This window comes from Podarcis filfolensis, assembly GCF_964270895.1.
Source record: "Podarcis filfolensis genome assembly, chromosome: 8".
In the NCBI taxonomy this organism is placed as follows: Eukaryota; Metazoa; Chordata; class Lepidosauria; order Squamata; family Lacertidae; genus Podarcis; species Podarcis filfolensis.
In genome coordinates this window covers 8,789,783-8,811,912 of record NC_139611.1, presented here as the reverse complement: position 1 = coordinate 8,811,912, position 22,130 = coordinate 8,789,783, and the positions used below count along the sequence as shown (strand labels likewise).

Below are 22,130 nucleotides of genomic sequence, written 5' to 3'. Positions count from 1 at the left end.
AAGAAACCTCTATCAGTTCTGACAAAACAGCCAGGACCACAAAGAAAATTTCAAGCCTTCCACTTCTATAAACCAGAATCAAGTTGAGGATGCATCTTGGGGGAAATAATCCTCCTTCACACAGGCTTCAGGGCCAGCACAGTAGCGTTACCTTTTTTCTCCTCTCGAAATTTGGATCGTCAATATTGTGAAAGGTGTTTTCATCTATCTCCCCCAGCCAGATGTGCTCACCAATTCCTACCAGGCAGTTTGGGTTTCCTCGGCAGTTTCGCCTGCAAAAGCAGAAAGCAGCAGGATCTGAATACAATATTCTGACCTCATCACATTGCTATCAACCAAGACCACTTATGTCCTGATGACACCTGTGTGACTTCCAGCACACCTCTCCAGCAATTAGTCGCAAGTGCAGCTGACAAGCCCCACCAACCACAGAGGAGTCCTGAGGTAACTGCAGATAGAGTGCCAGTGTTGATGATGCTCCCTGACATGTTTCCTCCTTCCCCCTACAAATTTCAACAAAAAGGACAACTTCTGCACATTCCCCGCATTGCCTAGCTGTCAGTTTCTGTGCTGCTTTTGCTGAAAAGTGCTTGTAAATCAGAATTGCTAAAAAGGGATTATTATTTTTTAGCATTTCTATCATGTCTTTTCTCCAGAGAACTCAAAGTGGTGTAAATGGTTCTCTCTATCCTCTTTGATCCCCACAACAACCCTGTGAGGTAAGTTAAGCTGAAAGGAACGGACTGGCCCCCAAGGCCACCTGGTGAGCTTCATGAATGAGTGGGGATTTGAACCCTGGTCCCTCAGGTCTTAGTTTGACATAGTACTATACCACACAGGTTTAAATGACACGGAGGTTGCAAGCATATCAGTTTCAGATGAAACCACTTGCCTCCTGTATCCGGCAAAAGAGAGGTTTACGGGCACAACAAGCCCCTTCCATAACAACCTTCCATAAACATCTGACCTGTGCTTTTTATTTTAAATTAGCTTGGAAGTTAAAGACAAACCATGTGTAACTGTACCTCCTTCCATTCCCATCTAGTCACCCTGATGCTTAATAGATCATCTGCTTTTAATTATATGGTGCACATAAACTCACACAAAAGACAAAAGCCGCACCCTTGAGTTCGCAATTGAAAGCAGGGGAAAGGAGAGATTAGAGGAGAGAAAGAGTTCAGAAAATGTGCAGTGTTGGGGTTCCTCACACACCAACAATCTCAGTGAGGGTCCCTGACATTGAAGAAGCAGCAAATGAGAACTATACAGCTCAGTATTGCCTACTCTGACTGGCTGCAACGGCTCCCCAGGGTTTCAGTCTTTTCCCATGTTCTACTGGGGTGGCAACTGAACCCAGAACTTTCTACGTGCAAAGCAGGTGTTTCACCACTGAGCTGCACGGCCCTTCCTAAGAACTTCTAGAATACCCAGAGAGTCGCTTTGAGTAGCCACGGCAAAAAAAGCAACTAATATATTTAATAAAAGCAAATAAAACGGTGGGTGGGGGAGAACAGGTGGGGCTTGTGTGCCATAGGGAGCTGCCTTCTCTCGAGTCGCCACGTTGGTCCACCTACCTCAATACTGCCTGCACTGACTGGCAGCAGTGGGTCTCCATGGTTTCGGTTAGGGAGCCTCTTTCTAGCCCTATTTAGCGGGTATTGAACCTGGGGGCTCCTGCATGCTGTGCAGGTGCCCTGCCATTGACTTGCAGTACAAAAGGCTGATTTCCAGGGCGACGCCGACGCCGCCCTGTGGTTCCCCCGGGGCCCCAGCCCAAGCCCAGCCTGCCGGCCCCTGAGGCTTACCTGCAGGCTCCGCGCTGACAGGGCTCCAGGCCGACGCGGTAGGCCGCTTCGATGTGCTCCTGGGTCACGGCCTCGGGGGGCACCGTCTCCGTCCAGCGCCAGGCCGCCTTCTCCAGTTGCAGCCGAGGAGCCATCCCAGGCGCGGCTCCACGACCCCTCAGAGGGGGGCGGAAAAAGGAGAGGCAAGAGGGAGGGAGGGAGGGAGGGAAAGAGGGAGGGCGACCAGGAAGCGGAAGCGGACTGGACGCCCCAGGAAGTGGAACCGGCCTCTCCCGGAGCGACGCGAAAGGCCCAAAGCAGGGCGGGGTTGCCGGGGAAGCTGTTAGCCGCGCCTCGGCGCTTGGCTGTGACGTCAGACGCAGACGCGGCGGCATCGCCGCGCCACAACGAAGGGGTGGAGTGGGGGGGAGGGGAAAGCGGCGCAGCTTCGCGGGGATTGGCTACTTCCAATCCGGTCGGGGGCGGGGTTACTGTCTTTGATTGATCTCCCTCTTGCTCCTCCCCGTCGCTTCCTTTTCTTGGCTCCGCCCACTTTTCGAGGCGGGGTTTCTCTCCCCCAACCCACCTCGTAGTAACAAGCAGTGACGTAGGCACGAGGAGCAGGGGAGCGGCTTTTTAAAAAACAACAACGAAGGAAAATATACACACACACGAGATCGAAGGCCGTTGATTTTCCGCGCGTGCGCAGTCGCGTCCCTCTCACCGGGACGACCTCTTAATACCCACAATGCATTGCGTTTTCCTCAGACAGCCCTGGCTCCCTTTGAAGGGATTAAAAGGAAGAAAGCAAAATAACAATAAAAACCACACTCTTGTACAAGGGAAAATAAGAAAAAAAGAGAATACTGGAAATTCCTGAAGGAAACAGTGAACCATTCCCCAAAACAAACCACCACCATGATGGCAGCCATTTTGGTCCTGTTCTCCTTTCCAGGACCTAGTGGCCATTTAGCGTCACTCGATTCCTTCCTGCATCCCACACTGCCGATGACTGTTATACGCAAATTTGGGGTTGGCTTTTGCATCTCAAACACCCACCAAGGGATTTGGTGTCCCTGTTGGAGAAATTTGCCCCAGGGATCTTCCCCAGAGGTAGCCAATTGCTCTGTGAGAAGAAGGGAATCTTGACACCAAGATCAGGCAAAACCACAAGTTGTTTATTCTCAAGACAGCACTACACGGGCAACTCCCCAGCTCACGCTGCAAAGACGGGCACCGTCCTCTTTACATCAAAAGTTTACAAAAAAAATACCCTAAAGCCCATCCAAATTCCTTTCCTACTGAAATATACTCAGAGTCGCAAAGTGATTTCATGCTCTTTATTCAGCTCATAGTGGTGAGGAGGAGTGAATGAATGTCCCCTCAAAGTATCTGCTTTATATACATTATTTACACAATGGGCTGCACATGATTGGCTAATTCCGGAATACTGTAAGCCAATCAGGTTGTGGATTCACTTTTATCTGGAGCATGATTGGGTGGTTCCTGCCAACCAATCATACTGCTGTATTGTTCTAGGACCAATCAGACTGCTGCCTTTTGGATCCTATTGTTCTAGGACCAATCAGACTGCTGCAGTTTGGATCCTATTCAACTCACTACATAACACCTACAATCTCCTATTGGTTAGGAAATTGCAGTTTACAGGTCCTCCTATTACATATGTACCCCCACTGTACATCCCATGTTCATGCTGATTAGCTTTAGCTCCACCCGGGGCAGTTTGACTAATATTCATAGCCCTTTTAAGCATGTGCAATAGCTTTCTAACTGTTCCCCATTTTCCCTCGTGATTCTGAGTCACCTCCACACTAATCCCTTATAGGGCATGACCTTTTGGCTACTCAGTAATTTCTATACTTAACATATTACGTATTACCACAAGTTTCCTTTTTCTTTGCAATGCAAGCAGTTACAACAGCAAGGCAAGGCATGGTCGTTTCTGCTAAGCTTTTTCTTATCCATTTATCCCACATCTCCTAAGTCTGTTATTGTTCAGAGAAGAATTAATGGAGGCAGGAACCAGTAGAAGAACATGGTACCCCAAGAGTGTCTCTCATTGTGCCTCTCAGCAAGCTTGGGTGCAAAGCAGCAGTCAGTCACAGCTCCGGGTCTCGGTGCAGCCTCCTGCCGCCATCACCGCATGGAGTTTGGCCTACTTCCTCGTATTCAGAATACCTTTTGATTTCAAAAAGGACACATTTTCCTGTCTACTCTTTGGAGCAAAGCAGAAGGATAGCTTTCTGCATTGCCAATTGACGTTCATAGCCCCCATTGCAGACCCTCCAAGTGCCCCTAATTCCCCGCTATTACCAGAGAATTGGCCGTTATGTTGTTACAGTGGTACCTTGGTTCTCAAACTTAATCCATTCCAGAAGTCCATTCCAAAACCAAAGCCTTCCCAAACCAAGGTGCATTTTCCCAAACAAAGTACAGTCATACCTCGGGTTGAATGTGCTTCGGGATGAGCGTGTTCGAGTTGCGCTCCGCGGCAACCCGGAAGTAACGTAGCGTGTTACTTCCTGATTTCGCTGCTTGCGCAGATGCTCCAAATGATGTCACGCGCATGCGCAGAAGCGGCAAGAAGCGACGCGTGCGTGCACAGACGTGCCATCACTGGTTACTTTTGCTTCTAGATGCGAACGGGGCTCCGGAACGGATCCCGTTCGCATCTAGAGGTACCACTGTAATGCAAAATGGATGAATCCATTCCAGACTTTTAAAAACCGCTAAACAGCAATTTAACATGAATCTTACTATTTAACTAGACCATTGATCCATAAAATGAAAGCAATAAACAATGTACTGCAGTCACACAACCAATCAGTAGCTGAACTGGGTTCCACACAGTCACAAAAACAAAACGGGAAAAAACGCAAAAACAAAAACGCAAAATAAATAGCAAAAACAGACAGACCTCAGTGTAACACTCAAAACAGAAGAGTGGCACTCAAGTTGGAAGTGTGGCACTCAAAATGGAAGCGTGGCACTCAAAGTGGAAGTGTAGCATTCAAAACGGAGCATGTTTGACTTCCAAAAAAAGTTCGCAAACCAGAACACTTACTTCTGGGTTTGCAGTGTTTGGGTTCCAAGTAGGTTTGCAAACTTTACCTTGGTCTAAGAATGGAATCCAAATGGTGGAAGGGCAGCGGCAGCGGCAGGCCTCATTAGGGAAAGCGCGCCTCAGTTTAAGAACGGTTTTGGTTTAAGAACGGTTTTGGTTTAAGAACAGACTTCTGGAATGGATTAAGTTTGTAAACCGAGGTACCACTGTACTTGCCAGACTGTATTTGCAGGGAGGTGAAAGCCCCTACAGTTCAAAGACAATTGGAAAACGTTTCCCATTTCCTCTTCACAGAGTGAAATAAATGGAAAAAGCGGGTCCCGGTAAAAGGATTCAGCTTCTTAAGAAAGACTGGACCTTCGGTTTAGTGCAGCTTACGGGACTCACCGAGTGGGTGGCTCAATTCGGGGGCAGCTTGTGGGACGTTTAAACAAGCCCCGTGGGCAGCTTGTGGCCCATGGTCTGCAGGTTGCCGACCCCTGCTCTAGCCGGTAGGGATTGAGAGACAGAGACCAGACCAGGATTTATGAAAAGCAAAGCGGCTATAAGCCTGATCTTTATTACAAAATAAAGACTGTTGGCAACAGGGTTCCCACTCACGTAACAGGCGACGCAGGAGAACCCAGAACAAAAGAAGATTCTTATATTTATAACTTTTAATTTCCATACAGAACAATGAAAAACAAGAGGTGTCAGACGAGGCGCGGCATGAGGGATTAAACAGGTAACTGGTATGTTGGAAGGGGCTAATCTCTGTTAATCATTGTGTTTTACGACACTTATTTTGTGTCATTGTTTGGCAGGCAGTGTACACAAAGGTTTTGGGCTGGTTCCTGTTTTTCCAGCAATCTTGTTAATGGCCATGTATTTCCTTTATTTACAGGAATACTTTGGCACTACCTGGAGCAGATGAATAAAGAGAATTTAAGACAGGATTTGGAAAAGACAGGATTTGGGTATTTTCCTGCCTTTCACATAGGTGTGACAGAATAGTCTTGTATGTCTTTTTATTTGAATAAAAGCATTTGCTTAAACTGTATATTTGTGTGTCTTCATTGTAGACTCAGTAGGTGGCGCTGGGTGACTTTCTGACAGGTTTTGCATTCTTATAAAGTCCTAAAATATGACTTTTTCACAGTATAAAACATAACTAAAACATAACATAACAATACTTGGCAACCAATAAAAGTACAGTCATGCCTTGTGTTGCATTAGGTTAATGTTGCATCTTTTCGGCTTGCGAAAGCAGCAAACCCGGAAGTGTCAACTTCCAGGTTTTGCCATATATGTGCGTGCAGAAGCGTTCTGTGCGCTTCGCACATGCGCAGAAGCGCTTTAGCACGCCACGTGCGTTCGCAGAAGCGGTGCTCTAGTTACGGACTTTGCGGGGTTCAAACAGCACCCCGGAACGGTTTGAGTCCGTAACGAGGTACCACTGTACACATAAGAAATACATTGGCATATGAGAAACGTGAAGATCGATACTGAAGCTCAGCAGCCCATACAAAGACACAAAAGAAACATCAGATACAAAGAAACAATGAGAGGAAATAAAAATATATAGTTGCTATAAAAGTATAAATCAGTGTATCGTGCAAGGTCACAACGTTTACAGCGTAGGATAAAGACAGGTACAGTTGTACCTCTAGTTATGAACTTAATTCGTTCTTAACCTGACACTGTTCTTAACTAGAGGTGTGCTTTCGCTAATGGGGCCTCTTGCTGCCGCTGCACTGCCGGCACACGATTTCCGTTCTCATCCTGGGGCAAAGTTCTCAACTCGAGGTAACTCTTCCAGGTTAGCGGAGTTTGTAACCTGAGGCGTTTGTAACCTGAGGCATTTGTAACTCGAGGTACCATTGTAGTAGGAACTGGGAGCTTTATTTGCAGTTTTATTATGCCAGTAACAATCATCCCCTCATTGGTGGTTTATTTTTCTTATAACAAGAGAAGTATTTGAGGTCAATTTGGGAGAGTCAAAATGGCTTCAGGATTGCTCTCCTGTACTATTTCAGACACGTGGTTTATATACTTGTGTATGTGTTTGACTTCTACATTTATGAACATTGATTCTACGTTTGAGACCTTAGAATTCTTATAATAATGTGTACCACCCCCTCTGGTTCTAAGGCATCACATCAATAAAATAAATGTTCATAAATGAACTGGGTGCACACACGCATAGGTACATAAACCATATTCTAAAATGGTATAGATGAGCAATCCTGAAGCCATTTTGAGTCTCTTAAATGACCTAAAATTATTTCACTGAAGTAGAAGGAAGGAGAGGGGGGAAATACGTTTCCATAATTATATTTTCACTTGTAAAGTAGTAGATTTTTGAAACTGAAACTGCTTGAAATTTAGGGGTTTACCCCTCCCTGTGAAACCAAACTGGCAGGTACCTGTTAAACTGAGCGGACTGTCATTAGAGCATCTTCTTCTGTGTAACAATAGGTGTGAGTTTGTAAAAGGGGACCAAGGTAATTACAAAAAGTGAGGCAATCCGCAAACATTTCCATATATCTTGGCCAATGGGATGAAAGCCACATCCTCTTATTTCTGTTGGAGACCTCCTCTTTCCGTGACATAAGCATGATGCCTTTTGGTGGTCCTCAGCTAAGGGGCTGGGCAAACTCTTCAAGAGTCTTTAAAAATCCTTGCAAATATTTGTTCTGGGTCTCTCTCACCTCCTTGCAAGGAGGGGGAAGGCACCTGTTGCAACAGAAAAATAAAGATCTGCCTTGCTCTCACTGGATCCTACCTATTCTCTGACCAAACACAAACTTGGGGGACCCAGAATCCCTTAAAATAGGAGTTAGGCCATTAAAGACACACATCCCCTAAATTCTGTAACATGGGGACAGTCTTAGATTTACAGAAGATGCCCAGGTTTCTGATTTGATCCTGGAATGTCCTGCTTTTCCTTAGGATATGGGTAGGCAAACTAAGGCCCGGGGGCCAGATCCGGCCCAATCACCTTCTAAATCTGGCCCGCAGATGGTCCAGGAATCAGCGTGTTTTTACATGAGTAGAATGTGCCCTTTTATTTAAAATGCATCTCTGGGTTATTTGTGGGGCCTGCCTGGTGTTTTTACAGTGATGCCTCGCAAGACGAATGCCTCGCAAAACGAAAAACGCGCAAGACGAAAGGGTTTTTCGGTTTTTTGCGTTGCTTCGCGAGACGATTTTCCCTATGGGCTTGCTTCGCAAGACGAAAACGTCTTGCGAGTTTGTTCGCTTTTTTCTTAAAGCTGCTTGAAGAGGCACAGTTGCGACGGACCGTGCTTCGCAAGACGAAAAACATCGCAAGATGAAAAGACTCGTGGAACGAATTAATTTCGTCTTGCGAGGCACCACTGTACTTGAGTAGAATGTGTGCTTTTATTTAAAATGCATCTCTGGGTTATTTGTGGGTCATAGGAATTTGTTCATTCCCCCCCCCCCAAAAAAAATATAGTCTGGCCCCCCACAAGGTCTGAGGGACAATGGACTGCCCCCCTGGTGAAAAAGTTTGCTGACCCCTGCCTTAGGACGTCCCTATTTCCATTGGAGAAATATTGAGGGGTATGGTAGGACATCTCTATTTTCATCAGAGACATGTTGGAGGGTACTGAGTTTTCCAACCCCCAAAGCATCTGTATATGGAAGCTTTTAAAATATTTGATGTTTTATTATGTTTTTATATACGTTGGAAGCCACCAAGAGTGGCTGGGGCAACCCAGTCAATTGGGTGGGGTATGTTGGGGGGTATGCTATTGTTTCTCAATGGGGCAGCACCTAGCTAACCTGGCCAGACTGAGCTAAACCAGGAATTTCTTGTCTGACAATTCTCAAGCTCGTATTTTCCCTTCAGATCCCGAATATCATCTAAAGCCTACTGTTATTCATGTCTACCATTCACTAACAGACTCAGATACCCGAGATCTATGACATTATGTTGAAACTATGTGGACAGAAAGCTTTTCCAGAAAGGGAAATTCTTAGGTGGAAGCAAAAAAGAAAAGGGGAAAAGTGTGTTTTCCTTCATTAAAATATTTATCTCCCACCTTCCAGCCCCATGAGCTGAAGCAAAATTCACTGAAGGAAAGAGGAATGCTGACAAAAATGCACTGTGACAGTTGTAAGGAGAAAATGCCCGAGGAGAATAAGGGAGAAAGGAGAAAGGGAGAAGTTTTTCTGAAATAAAAATGAGAGAAATCAAAAGCTTGAGGGAAGGAGAGGGAGCCATAAGTTGTATCTGACTGAAGGGAAAATCTAAAGAAAGAAAAGGTTGAGGATATGGAACTGAGGGGAAGAATTGGAAAAGGTAATTTTTGTGTGTGTGGACAGTGCCAGATTTACGTATAAGCTAAACAAACTATATCTTAGGCCTCCCAAAATTTCACTATTAATATACTTCTTTTTAATTGTTTTTCAGCTCAACAATTGCTTTTGTTATAAGAAGAAAGCCAGCTCCTTTTCCCTTATGGGTTATCCAAGAGCCCGTATAGAGTCCTTAAGTGGGTTCCCTATTGGTAGGAGAAAATAACACAGGCCAACCAGAGAATCTTGAGAAGCTAACTCTTTGCAACAGGGTCTTCATTCACCACTTGTAGGAGGGAGGAGGAACCCAGAACAATGGTGTGCAAGCCCTTATATAGACTTCTGAAATTGCCCACCCTGTAGCTCAAGACCACCCCCCGAAAACATCATACATACATCACAGAAGGAGGCGGTCTACAGCAGAAATCCTGTTGGCCAGGATATCTGTTAATGGTCACTGATTGCTTTACCTGGACAGCCTGGCCATTCTTTTGTGATATATTATACTTTAATTGCTCCCCTGTACTTATGTATGTGTTTGGCTTGAACGTTTATTTTATATTTGGCACCTTAGAATTCTTATAACACCTAGATCTCTATTTTTGGAGAGAGGGTGTTATGGGGTTGGGGGCAGATGAGATGGAGCAGCTTGGCAGTGGGTGTGTCGTATGCAGAAAGCCTCCCCTTAAATACCCATGACCCACCTTCTTCAGTTACTAGTTACTTGGGTTTGGGGCTAAGTCCATTATGGGTCAGAGAAAAATGTGTGTAGGCAGGAACCAGTCAAAGCAAGGCAGATCTTAATTTTCCTGTTGCGACGGAGTTTCTCACCTTACATGTTACATGGAGGTGAGGAGCCAAGACAAGTGTGTGTAACAACTTTTAAAGACTTGAGAAATTGCTAATAATAATAATAATAAAATATATATATTTTTATACCCCACCCATCTGGCTGGGTTTCCCTTAGCCCAGAGGTTTTGGACTTTTTTGAGTCCACGGCTCCCTTGACCAACTACATTCTTTCTGTGGCAGCCCAGTGAGGCTCAGGAGCCCAGCTATGTCACCCCTTGCCAGCAGAGCTGGCAGCCTCTCATTCTTTTTCTGACTCATAGAATCATAGAATCATAGAGTTGGAAGAGACCACAAGGGCCATCGAGTCCAACCCCCTGCCAAGCAGGAAACACCATCAGAGCACTCCTGACATATGGTTGTCAAGCCTCTGCTTAAAGACCTCCAAAGAAGGAGACTCCACCACACTCCTTGGCAGCAAACTCCACTGTCGAACAGCTCTTACTGTCAGGAAGTTCTTCCTAATGTTTAGGTGGAGTCTTCTTTCTTGTTCTTGTAGTTTGGATCCATTGCTCCGTGTCCGCTTCTCTGGAGCAGCAGAAAACAACCTTTCTCCCTCCTCTATGAGACATCCTTTTATATATTTGAACATGGCTATCATATCACCCCTTAACCTCCTCTTCTCCAGGCTAAACATGCCCAGCTCCCTTAGCCGTTCCTCATAAGGCATCGTTTCCAGGCCTTTGACCATTTTGGTTGCCCTCCTCTGGACACGTTCCAGTTTGTCAGTGTCCTTCTTGAACTGTGGTGCCCAGAACTGGACACAGTACTCCAGGTGAGGTCTGACCAGAGCAGAATACAGTGGCACTATTACTTCCCTTGATCTAGATGCTATACTCCTATTGATGCAGCCCAGAATTGCATTGGCTTTTTTAGCTGCCGCGTCACACTGTTGGCTCATGTCAAGTTTGTGGTCAACCAAGACTCCTAGATCTTTTTCACATGTAGTGCTCTCAAGCCAGGTGTCACCCATCTTGTATTTCTGCCTCTCATTTTTTTTGCCCAAGTGCAAATACATTTCTCCCTGTTAAAATTCATCTTGTTTGTTTTGGCCCAGTTCTCTAATCTGTCACAGTCGTTTTGAAGTGTGATCCTGTCCTCTGGGGTGTTAGCCACCCCTCCCAGTTTGGTGTCATTTGCAAATTTGATCAGGATGCCCTTGAGTCCATCACCCAAGTCGTTGATAAAGATGTTGAATAAGACCGGGCCCAAGACAGAACCCTGTGGCACCCCACTAGTCACTCTTCTCCAGGATGAAGAGGAACCATTGATGAGCACCCTTTGGGTTCGGTCAGTCAGCCAGTTACAAATCCACTGAGTGGTAGCATAGTCAACACCGCATTTTACCAGCTTCTTTACAAGAATATCATGGGGCACCTTGTCAAATGCCTTGCTGAAATCAAGGTAGGCTACATCCACTGCGTTCCCATCTACCCTTCCCTTGTGGAGTGTTCCCTCTTCTCCTCTCCCCTCTCTTTAGGCGTCCTCTGGACAGCCGCAGCTGCCGCCCCTTCCCTAAAGAGAGGTGCCTCCTCACGCTGCCCCACAGGGGCCTGGGAAGTACCCCCTGGCCAGCTCCAGAGGCACCGTTCGCCTGGGGAGCTTGTACCCAGGACTGCTGCAACAAACAGCTGTGCAAACCTTTGGGAGGCAGAGATGCAAGAAGGCATGGGGGGGGGGGAGAGAGAAAGAGGGACAGAGGCCAGTGTTGCTCCCGGCACCCTTGACCATCATTCAAGGCACCCCAGGGTGCCACAGCACCCTGGTTGAAAACCACTGCCCACCCCACAAGCATCAGACATGCATCACAGAAAGAGGCAGTCTTCTCTCCTGGCTTGTCTCTTGTCGTGATACCTGACAGCTTGCTGGTTGCCCTTTCCTGACCAGTCTGAACCTTTCCCTTGAAATGGTAAAGATTCAACAGTTCTTGAATCTATTGCCACAGATCTACCCCTATTTATGTGAGATGTTTCTAGCATTTGAAGGATTTGTAAGTGAGAAGAACTATTGGGAATGGTTTTTCCTTCAACTGCAGAGTAAATATCTGGGGTCATTAAGAGGGTCAAGATGGCTTCAGGATTGCTCTGTGAACTCAAAGAAAGTGAATATTTTATAATTTTTGAATGGTGAAGGATTGTTTTTTTCTCTAGGAATTAGTTTTTATCCAAGATTTTTTGTGATACAAAAAATAAAATAAAATAAATGAGCAAGGAAAGGTACATATAGTATCCACTTTCAATTCATAGTCTTTTTCACAGACGCTATTGTCCTAAGACATTGAAGGGGGGGGGGAGAGAGGTTGTTTAGGGAGGATTATTGATCCTTTCATTCTGTTGCATAGTGTCTTTGCATCAGCGTCCTCTGGGTCACTCCTTTATTTATAATTTGTTTGTATTGGCCCTGTGAGAGATGGGAAGGTTCGTTGTGTTCAGTTGCGAATCAAGATGGGTTACCCTGACCCAACAACCTGCCCCTCGACAAACAAGCCATGCTGCCCTTTTCATTTATAGCACTTTTTTACTCTCTGCCATGTCTTGGCACCTCTGGACCTGGAAAAAACTGCAACTTAAATTACCCTCTCTTTTAATAAATATGTGTGTGTTGGGGGTGTGTGTGTGGAATTTATTTAAAAACGATGCAAGGAATTTGGAATACGCGACTGGTGTTCTTGGGCCCTCCTGGTCCCCATACCAGGGGGAAACCTGGGGAAGAACCGCCACTTGAGCCCCTGAGGGGAGGAACTACGACTCCCGGCAGCCTTTGCGCTAGGCCCCGCCCCTCCAGCTGGCCGGCCCCGGACCGTCAGCTGGAGCTGCTTGGCGCTGGCGGGCAGCGCGCGGGAAGGACGCGGCTGCAGCTGCGGCGCTGCTCCACTTCCACTTCTTCCTCGTGGAGGGGGGCCATGAGCTCAGGTGAGCCTCCCGGCGAGGCAGGGAAGAGGGGGGAAGGAAGGGGGGGGTCTCACCCTTTTCCTGGGATTGAGGGGGGCTCCCGGGGGGGGCGCCGCGGAAGGGAGCAGGTGCGGGGCGCTCCTTGCAAGGTCAGCTGCTGCTGCTGCTGACGGGGTCGGGGGGCTCAGCGGAGAGGGCCCCCCCAGCCGAGAAGGGGGGCACATGGTGAGGCAGACACAGACGTGCCCCCCACCCCCGGACCAGCCTGGGCTGCCCCACGTCCTCCCACGTTCCCCGAAACTGCTGACTTTCCTCTTTCATTTTCTTTCGCCTCAGTGAGCGATTTTATTTTTTTGAGGGGGAGGGGGAGAAAGGGAAAGTTTCTGAAGTTACACAAAGTGGGGCTTCCAGGGAGCCAAGGACTGAACCGCGGGGGGTGGGGGGCCGAGTTGATAAAGGATGAAGGTTTAAAAAATAATCTATAGTTTTTCTTTTGGGGGGGGAGGAGGTTTACAGTTGGGAGCATAAAGAGCTGCTGGATCAGGCCCAAGGGCCCCCCTCTAGTCTGGTGGTGGTGGTGGTGGTTATATGCATTTTGTGTTTTATGCCCCACGTTGGGTAAAAGATTCCTGCTTTGGACCAAAGGTGGTATATAAATTTAATAAATAATAATTCAGTAATTGTGTTCCCGCTGTGGCCATTCAGATGCCCCAGTGGCGAGTGGCAGGGCCTGAGCATCATCTCCCCCCCACCACTTTGCAGCAACTGGAAAGGCTGCTGCTTCTGATTCTGGAGGTTAATGCAGCTATCCTGCCTGTTGCGATTGTTATCCTTCTCTATGAGTTGCTTCATCTGAGCATCAGAGAGGTCTGTCTTCTTTTTGATTCTTTTTTTACACCCTGTGAAACGCAGACTGGCAGCAACTGCTCCCTGTCCTCCTCTCTCTCCCTCTCTCTCTCTCTCTCTCTCACACACACACACAGGCTCCCAAATCAGTCTTCTTTAATGGGGAGGCCCCAGTTGCCCTTCTGAAGGTAGAAGTGGACACCACAGAGAGTCTCGCTGAGGCAATGGCAAGCTGGAGTTTGGGGCTTTGGCCCCTCCAATTCCCACCCAGAAGGGCCTCTGGGACAGTCCCTGCAGGATAGACATGAGAGAGACTGATTTGTGGAAGGTTCTGGGCCATCTTATGCCTTGAGCGGGGTGGAAAGTGGGTCTTGTGACTGGGATTGTATAAGGCTGCATAGCAGAGAATGTCACAGGGACCATCTTGGCTTGAGGGAGAAAGGGGGAAAGAAAGTTGTTTGTGTTGAGCCCAGCTGTGTGTTACAAACTCTGCCCTGGAAAAGAAAATGTGTTGAGCAAATGCCGTTGCCAAAACTGGATGTCTAGTTGCCATTTTTGACCAAGACGGCTCTAAAGTCTTGTTTTTCAAATGATGGGCTGACTGCGAATGATTCTCAGTTAAATGTCTGGCTGGTTCAGATGAGATCCTTAAGCTAGGTTAAGAGCTTTGAAGTTTGAAAGAAGAAAAGTCACTTGATCCAGGGACAGCCCACATATCTATTGGCCTGTTCTGACCTCTTTTTCTTAATGGTGACTGCTCCTGCTCAGGCGGCACAGAAAAAGCATTTTGGTTCCAGAAATTCATTCCAATCGTGCAAATAAAATATAGCATTCTACAGGATGGGGTATTAGTGTGTGAAAACAGTCCAGGTCCAATGATCCTCAGATAGTGGAGATATCTGGTGCCATCCTGGCTCCCTGGCATTTTCACTTGGCCGCAAGTGGTCAAGAGCCAGGTGCAAAATGCGCCTGGCTAATGTCAAACACTGCTGCTCACTAAGAACTTTCTGTCGCCTCTAAAACTGCTGGAGACCCCTTAAAGGCCGTTTGCACCAACTCCTGCGATTCCAGCAATGATTGATGCTGCCCTTTCAAGCAAATCATGAGGGCTAGGAACATGCTCTTTCAAAAGGGGCAGCTGCTTTTTGCAGGAAGCCATATTCAGTGGGCTGTCAGTGCTTCCCTGCCCTCCTCCTCCCTAACAGGCATGGTGACAGTAATGAAAGAAGGAGCTAACTTCATTCAGCCCACCATCCAGGGTCTCGGGAATCTGCCACCAGCAATGCAGAAGCAAAATCTCTGCCTCAGTGAGCAAACCGGTTTCTCTTTCAGCTGTGGTTTTCCCCATCAATAATATTCATAGCTATTAAAGCAGCACATGGTCCTCACTGAACAACATGCAGAACACCCAGATTTCCAATGGGGAATTCAAATTTTGATGTGGCACTTCAAAACTAAGAACCTCACATTCTCAGTGTTTTTTTGTTTTTTTTTAAAAGATATTTATTGAGATTTTACAAAAACATAAGTTTACAAAATAGAAAAAAGTCACATAGAAAGAAAAAGATACAAAAAAGAAGACATAGAAAAATACATAAAAAAGAAAAAAGAAGAATAAAAATACAAAATACAAAAAACAAATAGATAACAAAGAATTAAAAACAAATCCGTTTTTAGTAACTTTAAACTCATTAGCTTGTTTCCTTGACCTCCTCACACCTCCCCTTTTTGTATTCCCATTTAAATAGTCAGATCAGCAAGTCCTTACCCTCTCTCGTTTATCTTAACTCTATATCTTAACATATTATAACTCTATATTTTCATCCATTTATCAATTCATTTTTGCATGTTCTTATTAACTTTGTTGCTAATGCCACTTATTTTCAATCCAACATCATTTTAACATTCATTAATTTTACAGTGTTTCTGAAGATAGTCTTTAAATTTCTTCCAGTCTTCTTCCACCAACTCTTCTCCCAGGTCTCGGATTCTGCCAGTCATTTCCGCCAATTCCATATAATCCATCACCTTCATCTGCCACTCTTCCAGGGTGGGTAACTCTTGTGTCTTCCAATACTTTGCAATAAGTATTCTTGCTGCTGTTGTAGCATACATAAAGAAAGTTCTATCCTTCTTTGGCACCAATTGGCCGACTATGCCCAGGAGAAAGGCCTCTGGTTTCTTCACATTCTCAGTGTTTTAGACTCTGTGCCTCTGAAACAGTTTGACTGGCATCAAATGTGGGAACTCAGTTTTGAATGAATGCCTAAATATCCAAGACAGAGATACCTTCAGGTATCCGAAGTACTGTAGTTTGAGATAGGCCTGAGCAGTCTACTAGCAAAAGGGTAGAGCTTCCTGGCAAGGCATCGCCAGCAAACAAGTCCCCAGCCCCAGTGTGTTGGTGGAATCCTGCAGGGGGCTTCCAGACCCCTTTTGTGCACCGTGTCACAGCTTTTGTAGGAAAGGGGAGAGGGGCTGGGGACCTAGCAGGCAGACAACACCATGGTGGCTCTCCAGCTCACCTCCCTTTTGAAGCTGAGCCATGCATTTCCTGGTCTGATTCAACCCTGTTGTCCTCTGGCAAGGTTCGGAGGTGCCTTGAAGTGCAGCAATTTCATGCAACAATTGTAGGTGCAAGGACCAGGTTGCCTCTGATAAGTTTAGGAAGCCAGATCTGCATGATGGAGGCTGCAGAACGTGGCAAGGTTTTGTCAGGTAGTTTTAGAACATCATTTGGGATGGGGGTAGGGAGGTTTTTTAAAAATATATATAAATTGGCCTCTGTGTTCTAGGGACATTGGTGGTGCTGTGGGTTAAACCACAGAGCCTAGGACTTGCCGATCAGAAGGTCGGCGGTTCGAATCCCGCGACGGGGTGAGCTCCCGTTGCTCAGTCCCAGCTCCTGCCAACCTAGCAGTTCGAAAGCACGTCAAAGTGCAAGTAGATAAATAGGTACTGCTCCAGTGGGAAGGTAAACGGCGTTTCCGTGCGCTGCTCTGGTTCACCAGAAGCGGCTTAGTCATGCTGGCCACACGACCCGGAAGCTGCACGCCGGCTCCCTCGGCCAGTAAAGCGAGATGAGTGCCGCAACCCCAGAGTCGGTCACGACTGGACCTAATGGTCAGGGGTCCCTTTTCCTTTAACTATGTTCTAGAAAGCTGACGGAGAATTTTTTTTCCACTGAGCTGTAGTGCCAGATGAGAAGGAGCCTGGTGGTTGTTTTCCTTTTTCAGGTCTGATCTAGCAGTTGAACTGAGTCCATTTCTGTGTTGTGTCCTGTTAGGCATCTCAGAGCTTGCCTGAAGCTGGGGATGAGCCACGTAGAAAAAAAAGGGATTTAGAAGAAGAGGTGGTGGCAGTTGTGTATCCTGGGGCTGCAAGCAGGCAAGGGGCATTTTGAGGATGGGACAGACCTTTGGGTGGTTGGTGTGCGGGACCACAGCACACACAGTCACAGAAAATGTGCTGGGTTTTTTTTAATGGTTTATGAGCCTCTTGTGAAATGGATACCTGTCTCCCCATCTGTTGGAATACTTGCTTACCTTGTGAAGAGTAGTTGGGAGAAGGGAAGACTTATAAGCCTCTTTATCTGCTTAGGCTGATTCCTAACTATGACCCATTTGCCAGCAAAAAAACTTGACACGTTCATAGTTCTTTGGCAAGAAATCATGGGGAAACTGAAAAACCAGGTAATCTAGTTACTGCTCAGCGGACTTTCCTCTACCTTCATCGCCATCATTTTTTTTAAAACAAAAAATTTTTTTTTCTTCCAGTAGCACCTTAAAGACCAACTTAGTTAGTTCTTGGTATGAGCTTTCGTGTGCATGCACACTTCTTCAGATACACTGAAACAGAAGTTGCCAGATCCTTCTATATAGTGAGAAGGTGGGGAGGGGTATTACTCAGAAGGGTGGTGGGAATGGGTGATTGGCAGATAGCTGTGATGAGCCTGTTGACGACTCTTAACGACTGCAATAGGTCTTACAGGAAAAAGCAAGGGGTGAGAAGGTGAAAAATGGCTTTGTCATGTATAATGAGATAAGAATCCAATGTCTTTGTTCAGACCAGGTCTCTCCATGGTTTTAAGTTTGGTAATGAGTTGCTTCTCTTTCCAGTCTATTTCTGAAATTCCTTTGTAGTAATACAGCTACTTTGAGATCTTGTATAGAATGTCCTGGGAGATTGAAGTGTTCTCCTACTGGTTTCTCTGTCTTGTGATTCTTGATGTCCGATTTGTGTCCGTTTATTCTTTGGCGTAAGGTTTGGCCTGTTTGTCCAATATAGAGAGCTGAAGGACACTGTTGGCATTTGATGGCATATACAATGTTAGACGATGAGCAATTAAATAGTCCCGAGATGGTATGTGTGATGTTGTTGGGGCCAGTAATGGTGTTGTCCGGGTGCAGTCATTAAGAGTCGTCAACAGGCTCATCACAGCTATCTGCCAATCACCCATTCCCACCACCCTTCTGAGTAATACCCCTCCCCACCTTCTCACTATATAGAAGGATCTGGCAACTTCTGTTTCAGTGTATCTGAAGAAGTGTGCATGCACACGAAAGCTCATACCAAGAACTAACTTAGTTGGTCTTTAAGGTGCTACTGGAAGAAAAAAAAAATATTTTGTTTTGACTATGGCAGACCAACACGGCTACCTATCTGTAATCATTTTTTTTGAATGCTATGCTCAAGGTGGCTCACAACATAAAAAGATTTACATAATCACGCAAGTTAAGAATGGATAAATATAAAGAAATCTGGAAGGATTACTTAAGAGATAAGGCAGAAAGTGGTGGGAAGTAGGGGGAGGAGAGGTGGGGAAATATTATTAAAAAGGTGTAGTTATAGGTATATCAGTACTCAAATCCGAATCGTTAAATTGTGTTATTGTGGTTTTTGTTGTATGTGTTTTTTGTGGTTGCTGTTTGTATTGAAAAAGTGATTAAATAAATAATAAAAAAAAAGATTTACATAATCACAAACATCAAAGAAGTAGTCATAAACAACAAATAAAACAGACTGAAAGGTACACAACCAAATTGAACAGTTTCTACATTAAATCATAAGAACTGAAAATTAATATCAACAACAGCAACAAAACCCCCCTGAATAATAGTTTAAAGGATTCAGGAGAGGGGAGGAATTGGAGGGAGAGATGTCCTCTGACCATGTTTCAGGGGAGAATGTTGCTTTTAAAAAATCCACCCAAATCTATATTGTGGACATCCTTGTGAATGTGAATCTACAGCGAGACTTTGCTTCCACCTAAAAGATAACAAATGTTAATAAAGTATAAAGACTGGAGCCAAGCTTCCAGATAATAATAATAATAATAATATTTTATTTATACCCCACCCTCCCCAGCCAAGACCGGGCTCAGTGCGGCTAACAACCAATAATAAAAACAAGTTGATTAAAATACAATTTAAAAGATAATGATTAATAATAATTTATTAATAAATTAATGATTTATTAATTTAGGAATCTCCTAAAACAGCAACCCAAAGTAATTTAAAACCCAGTACAAAAGACAACCAAATGTAGGTTTTAAAACAATAGCAAAAAAAATAAGAGCACCCACACCAGAGACCTTTTTACTTAGCTGGAAAAGCTTGCTGAACCAACAATGTCTTCAATTGTTTCCTGAAAGTACAAATAGTGGACGCCTGTTGCAGCTCAGCAGGGATTCATAATGTTTTAATAAGATTAATTGGCTGGTAAACAGGCACGTGTGTGCGGAGAATCTTCCTGGCTCCGCTTGCCTTTGCAATTTTGCCCCCTGCCCCTACGGCTGGTTGCCTTCTCTTGCTCTAGAGCAGTGTCTCCCAAACTTTGGGTCGCCGGCTGTTTTGGGGCTACAGTTCCCATAATCCCAGACTGCTGGTCCTGTTAGCTAGGGGGTGATGGGAGTTGTAGTCCCAAAACAGCTGAAGACCCACGTTTGGAGAAACACGGCTCTGGAGGGTTTTTTTTTTAGTGCTGAGGAAGAAAAAGACTGTGACAAGCATGGGGCCACTTCAGTCCCATGTTGTGTTCCCACACACCACCAAACTCTGGAGGTGCACCTGCTTACCTTCATCAGAAGAGGGCATTTCTGAAAGGGCCAACTGCCTCTGCCAAAGACTCTCCTCCAAACCCCTCCTACCTGCTCTTTCCTCTCTCTCCCCGGGTACACATCACTGCTTTGCACATAACACTTTCTGCCCATTTTGCTCATTTGGAAAATTCCACCTGATGAAACCGGTTTGGTCACTGGTAGCATTTATGGGGCTGGCTGGCGGCGTCGTGCCCGGTCAACCGTGTGGCTCTTGACCTGAGCTTCCTGCTCTGTGGGTGCGTCAGGTGTGCAAACTCCCTCAGCAAGGCCAAGCCAGCCAGCTGCCTGTCGACAGCAAATGGCACAGATAATCTGCGGAGCAACTTGGAGCTCCCCTGGCCTGGTGCCAGCCTGCTGCTTCCTGCAACCGTGTTTGGGAAAGGGGTGGGGCTGGTGGCGGATAGGTAGCACAGCCTCAGGTGCAGCTCGGCCACGTCTTCCCTTGGAATAATAGGACAGAACCCCAGGAGAAACAAGTAAGCAGGGATTTGGGGTGGGAGCAGGTCAGCCCCCAAAGAAGGTAAGAGCATCCCTGTATCCTAACAGCCTTTTTGTGAGAGGATGAGAGCTGGTGAAAGGCGGAGGTCTGCTGGGTCAAGACTGGCTGGAAGGCCAGGCAGCTTCACTCAAGCTCTTCCGCCTTTGTCCCAAGACCCCACCTTCTGAAATAAGGAGTAATAGTCAATGAAGGAATTGGAGAAAATGTGGACTATGGCAGATGAAGATGATGGACTTTTCGGAGCTAGCCGACCTGACCAGAAGAGTCCGCGACCAGAAGGAGGAGGAGTACCAGGAGGAATGGATGAAATTTAAAGAATATTTAGTTAAATATGTTAAGATGATTTAAATAGAAATACTTGCAAATACCAGATTGGCTTAGGATTTTAAAATGTGATGTTATAGAATAATATGTTTAAAGTTAATATGAAAAGTAAGAAAGATGTTAATTGATTAAGTAAATTTTATGAGAAATTAGTTTTGGAAAACTGTATTTTTCGCTCTATAAGATGCACCAGACCATAAGACGTACCTAGTTTTTGGAGGAGGAAAACAAGAAAAAAACGATTCTGAATCTCAGAAGCCAGAACAACAAGAGGGATCGCTGCACAGCAATCCCTCTTGCTGTTCTGGCTTCTGGGATAGCTGTGCAGCCTGCATTCGCTCCATAAGACGCACACACATTTCCCCTTACTTTTTAGGAGGGGAAAAGTGAGTCTTACAGAGTAAAAAATTCAGTACATTGAAATTCAGCCAGGGGGATTCAAGGAAGTCACTTAACGATGTTAATAATAGCGGAATAATTATAGTTAGGATTTATGTTTGTTTGTTTGTTTATAAATTTGGAAAATCAATACAAAAATTTGAAAAAAAGAAAAGAAAATGTGGACTAGCATTGGCTTTGCTGCAAGTTCTCTGAGTAACAGAGTGTCTTTGCAAGAGCAGAGTATGTGTGATTGGCTGCAAGGGCTTTGCAAGACCTCGGCTGCTCTCCAAGCTAATTGAAACGGGGCTTTCAAGATCTTTGCTCTTCTCCCTGTTCAATCAGACCCACTCATTCTCCTTCATAACTCAATTATTTTACAGCTCTCCCGAGACCTTGGTTCCTTTACCAGGGAGAGGGAGCAGGGGCAGCTTTCAATAAACAAGCAAGCAAGCAAGCAAGCAAACAAGCAAAAATTACATACCACAGAGCCTAGGACTTGTCGATCAGAAGGTCGGTGGTTCAAATCCCCGTGACAGGGTGAGCTCCTGTTGCTCGGTCCCTGCTCCTGCCAACCTAGCAGTTCGAAAGCACCTCAAAGTGCAAGTAGATAAATAGGTACCACTCCGGCGGGAAGGTAAATGGTGTTTCCGTGTGCTGCTCTGGTTCGCCAGAAGTGGTTTAGTCATGCTGGCCACACGACCCGGAAGCTGCACGCCGGCTCCCTCGGCCAGTAAAGCGAGATGAGTGCCGCAACCCCAGAGTCGGTCACGACTGGACCTAATGGTCAGGGGTCCCTTTTCCTTTAACTATGTTCTAGAAAGCTGACGGAGAATTTTTTTTCCACTGAGCTGTAGTGCCAGATGAGAAGGAGCCTGGTGGTTGTTTTCCTTTTTCAGGTCTGATCTAGCAGTTGAACTGAGTCCATTTCTGTGTTGTGTCCTGTTAGGCATCTCAGAGCTTGCCTGAAGCTGGGGATGAGCCACGTAGAAAAAAAAGGGATTTAGAAGAAGAGGTGGTGGCAGTTGTGTATCCTGGGGCTGCAAGCAGGCAAGGGGCATTTTGAGGA

General features: G+C 45.8%; 2 protein-coding genes across 8 annotated transcripts in view; one reads left to right on the top strand and one right to left on the bottom strand.

Annotated features, from left to right (window-relative positions):
• USP48 (ubiquitin specific peptidase 48) overlaps positions 1 to 2,359 on the bottom strand; it is a 45,715-nt gene extending 43,356 nt beyond the window's left edge. For 2 of the 6 annotated variants that reach the window (XM_083629314.1, XM_083629315.1), the window contains exons 1-2: positions 1,806 to 2,098; positions 152 to 272 (exon numbers count right to left, since the gene is read on the bottom strand). Coding sequence is in view for 2 of the 6 variants with exons in the window: in XM_083629312.1 (XP_083485438.1) it covers positions 152 to 272; positions 1,806 to 2,179 (495 nt within the window). In the remaining 4 variants the exon portion in view is untranslated. Of the gene's footprint in view, positions 1 to 151; positions 273 to 1,805 lie in introns of all 6 variants that reach the window. The other 4 variants (XR_014551796.1, XR_014551797.1, XM_083629312.1 and 1 more) reach the window with 4 other exon arrangements.
• A 10,431-nt stretch (positions 2,360 to 12,790) lies between these two features.
• The window catches only part of ATP13A2 (ATPase cation transporting 13A2), a 55,429-nt gene continuing 46,089 nt past the window's right edge, over positions 12,791 to 22,130 (top strand). Inside the window, exon 1 of one of the 2 annotated variants that reach the window (XM_083629272.1) lies at positions 12,791 to 12,935. In XM_083629272.1, the coding sequence (XP_083485398.1) occupies positions 12,926 to 12,935 (10 nt within the window). In that variant the 5' untranslated portion in view covers positions 12,791 to 12,925. The remainder of the gene's footprint in view (positions 12,936 to 22,130) is intronic. The other variant, XM_083629273.1, reaches the window with a different exon arrangement.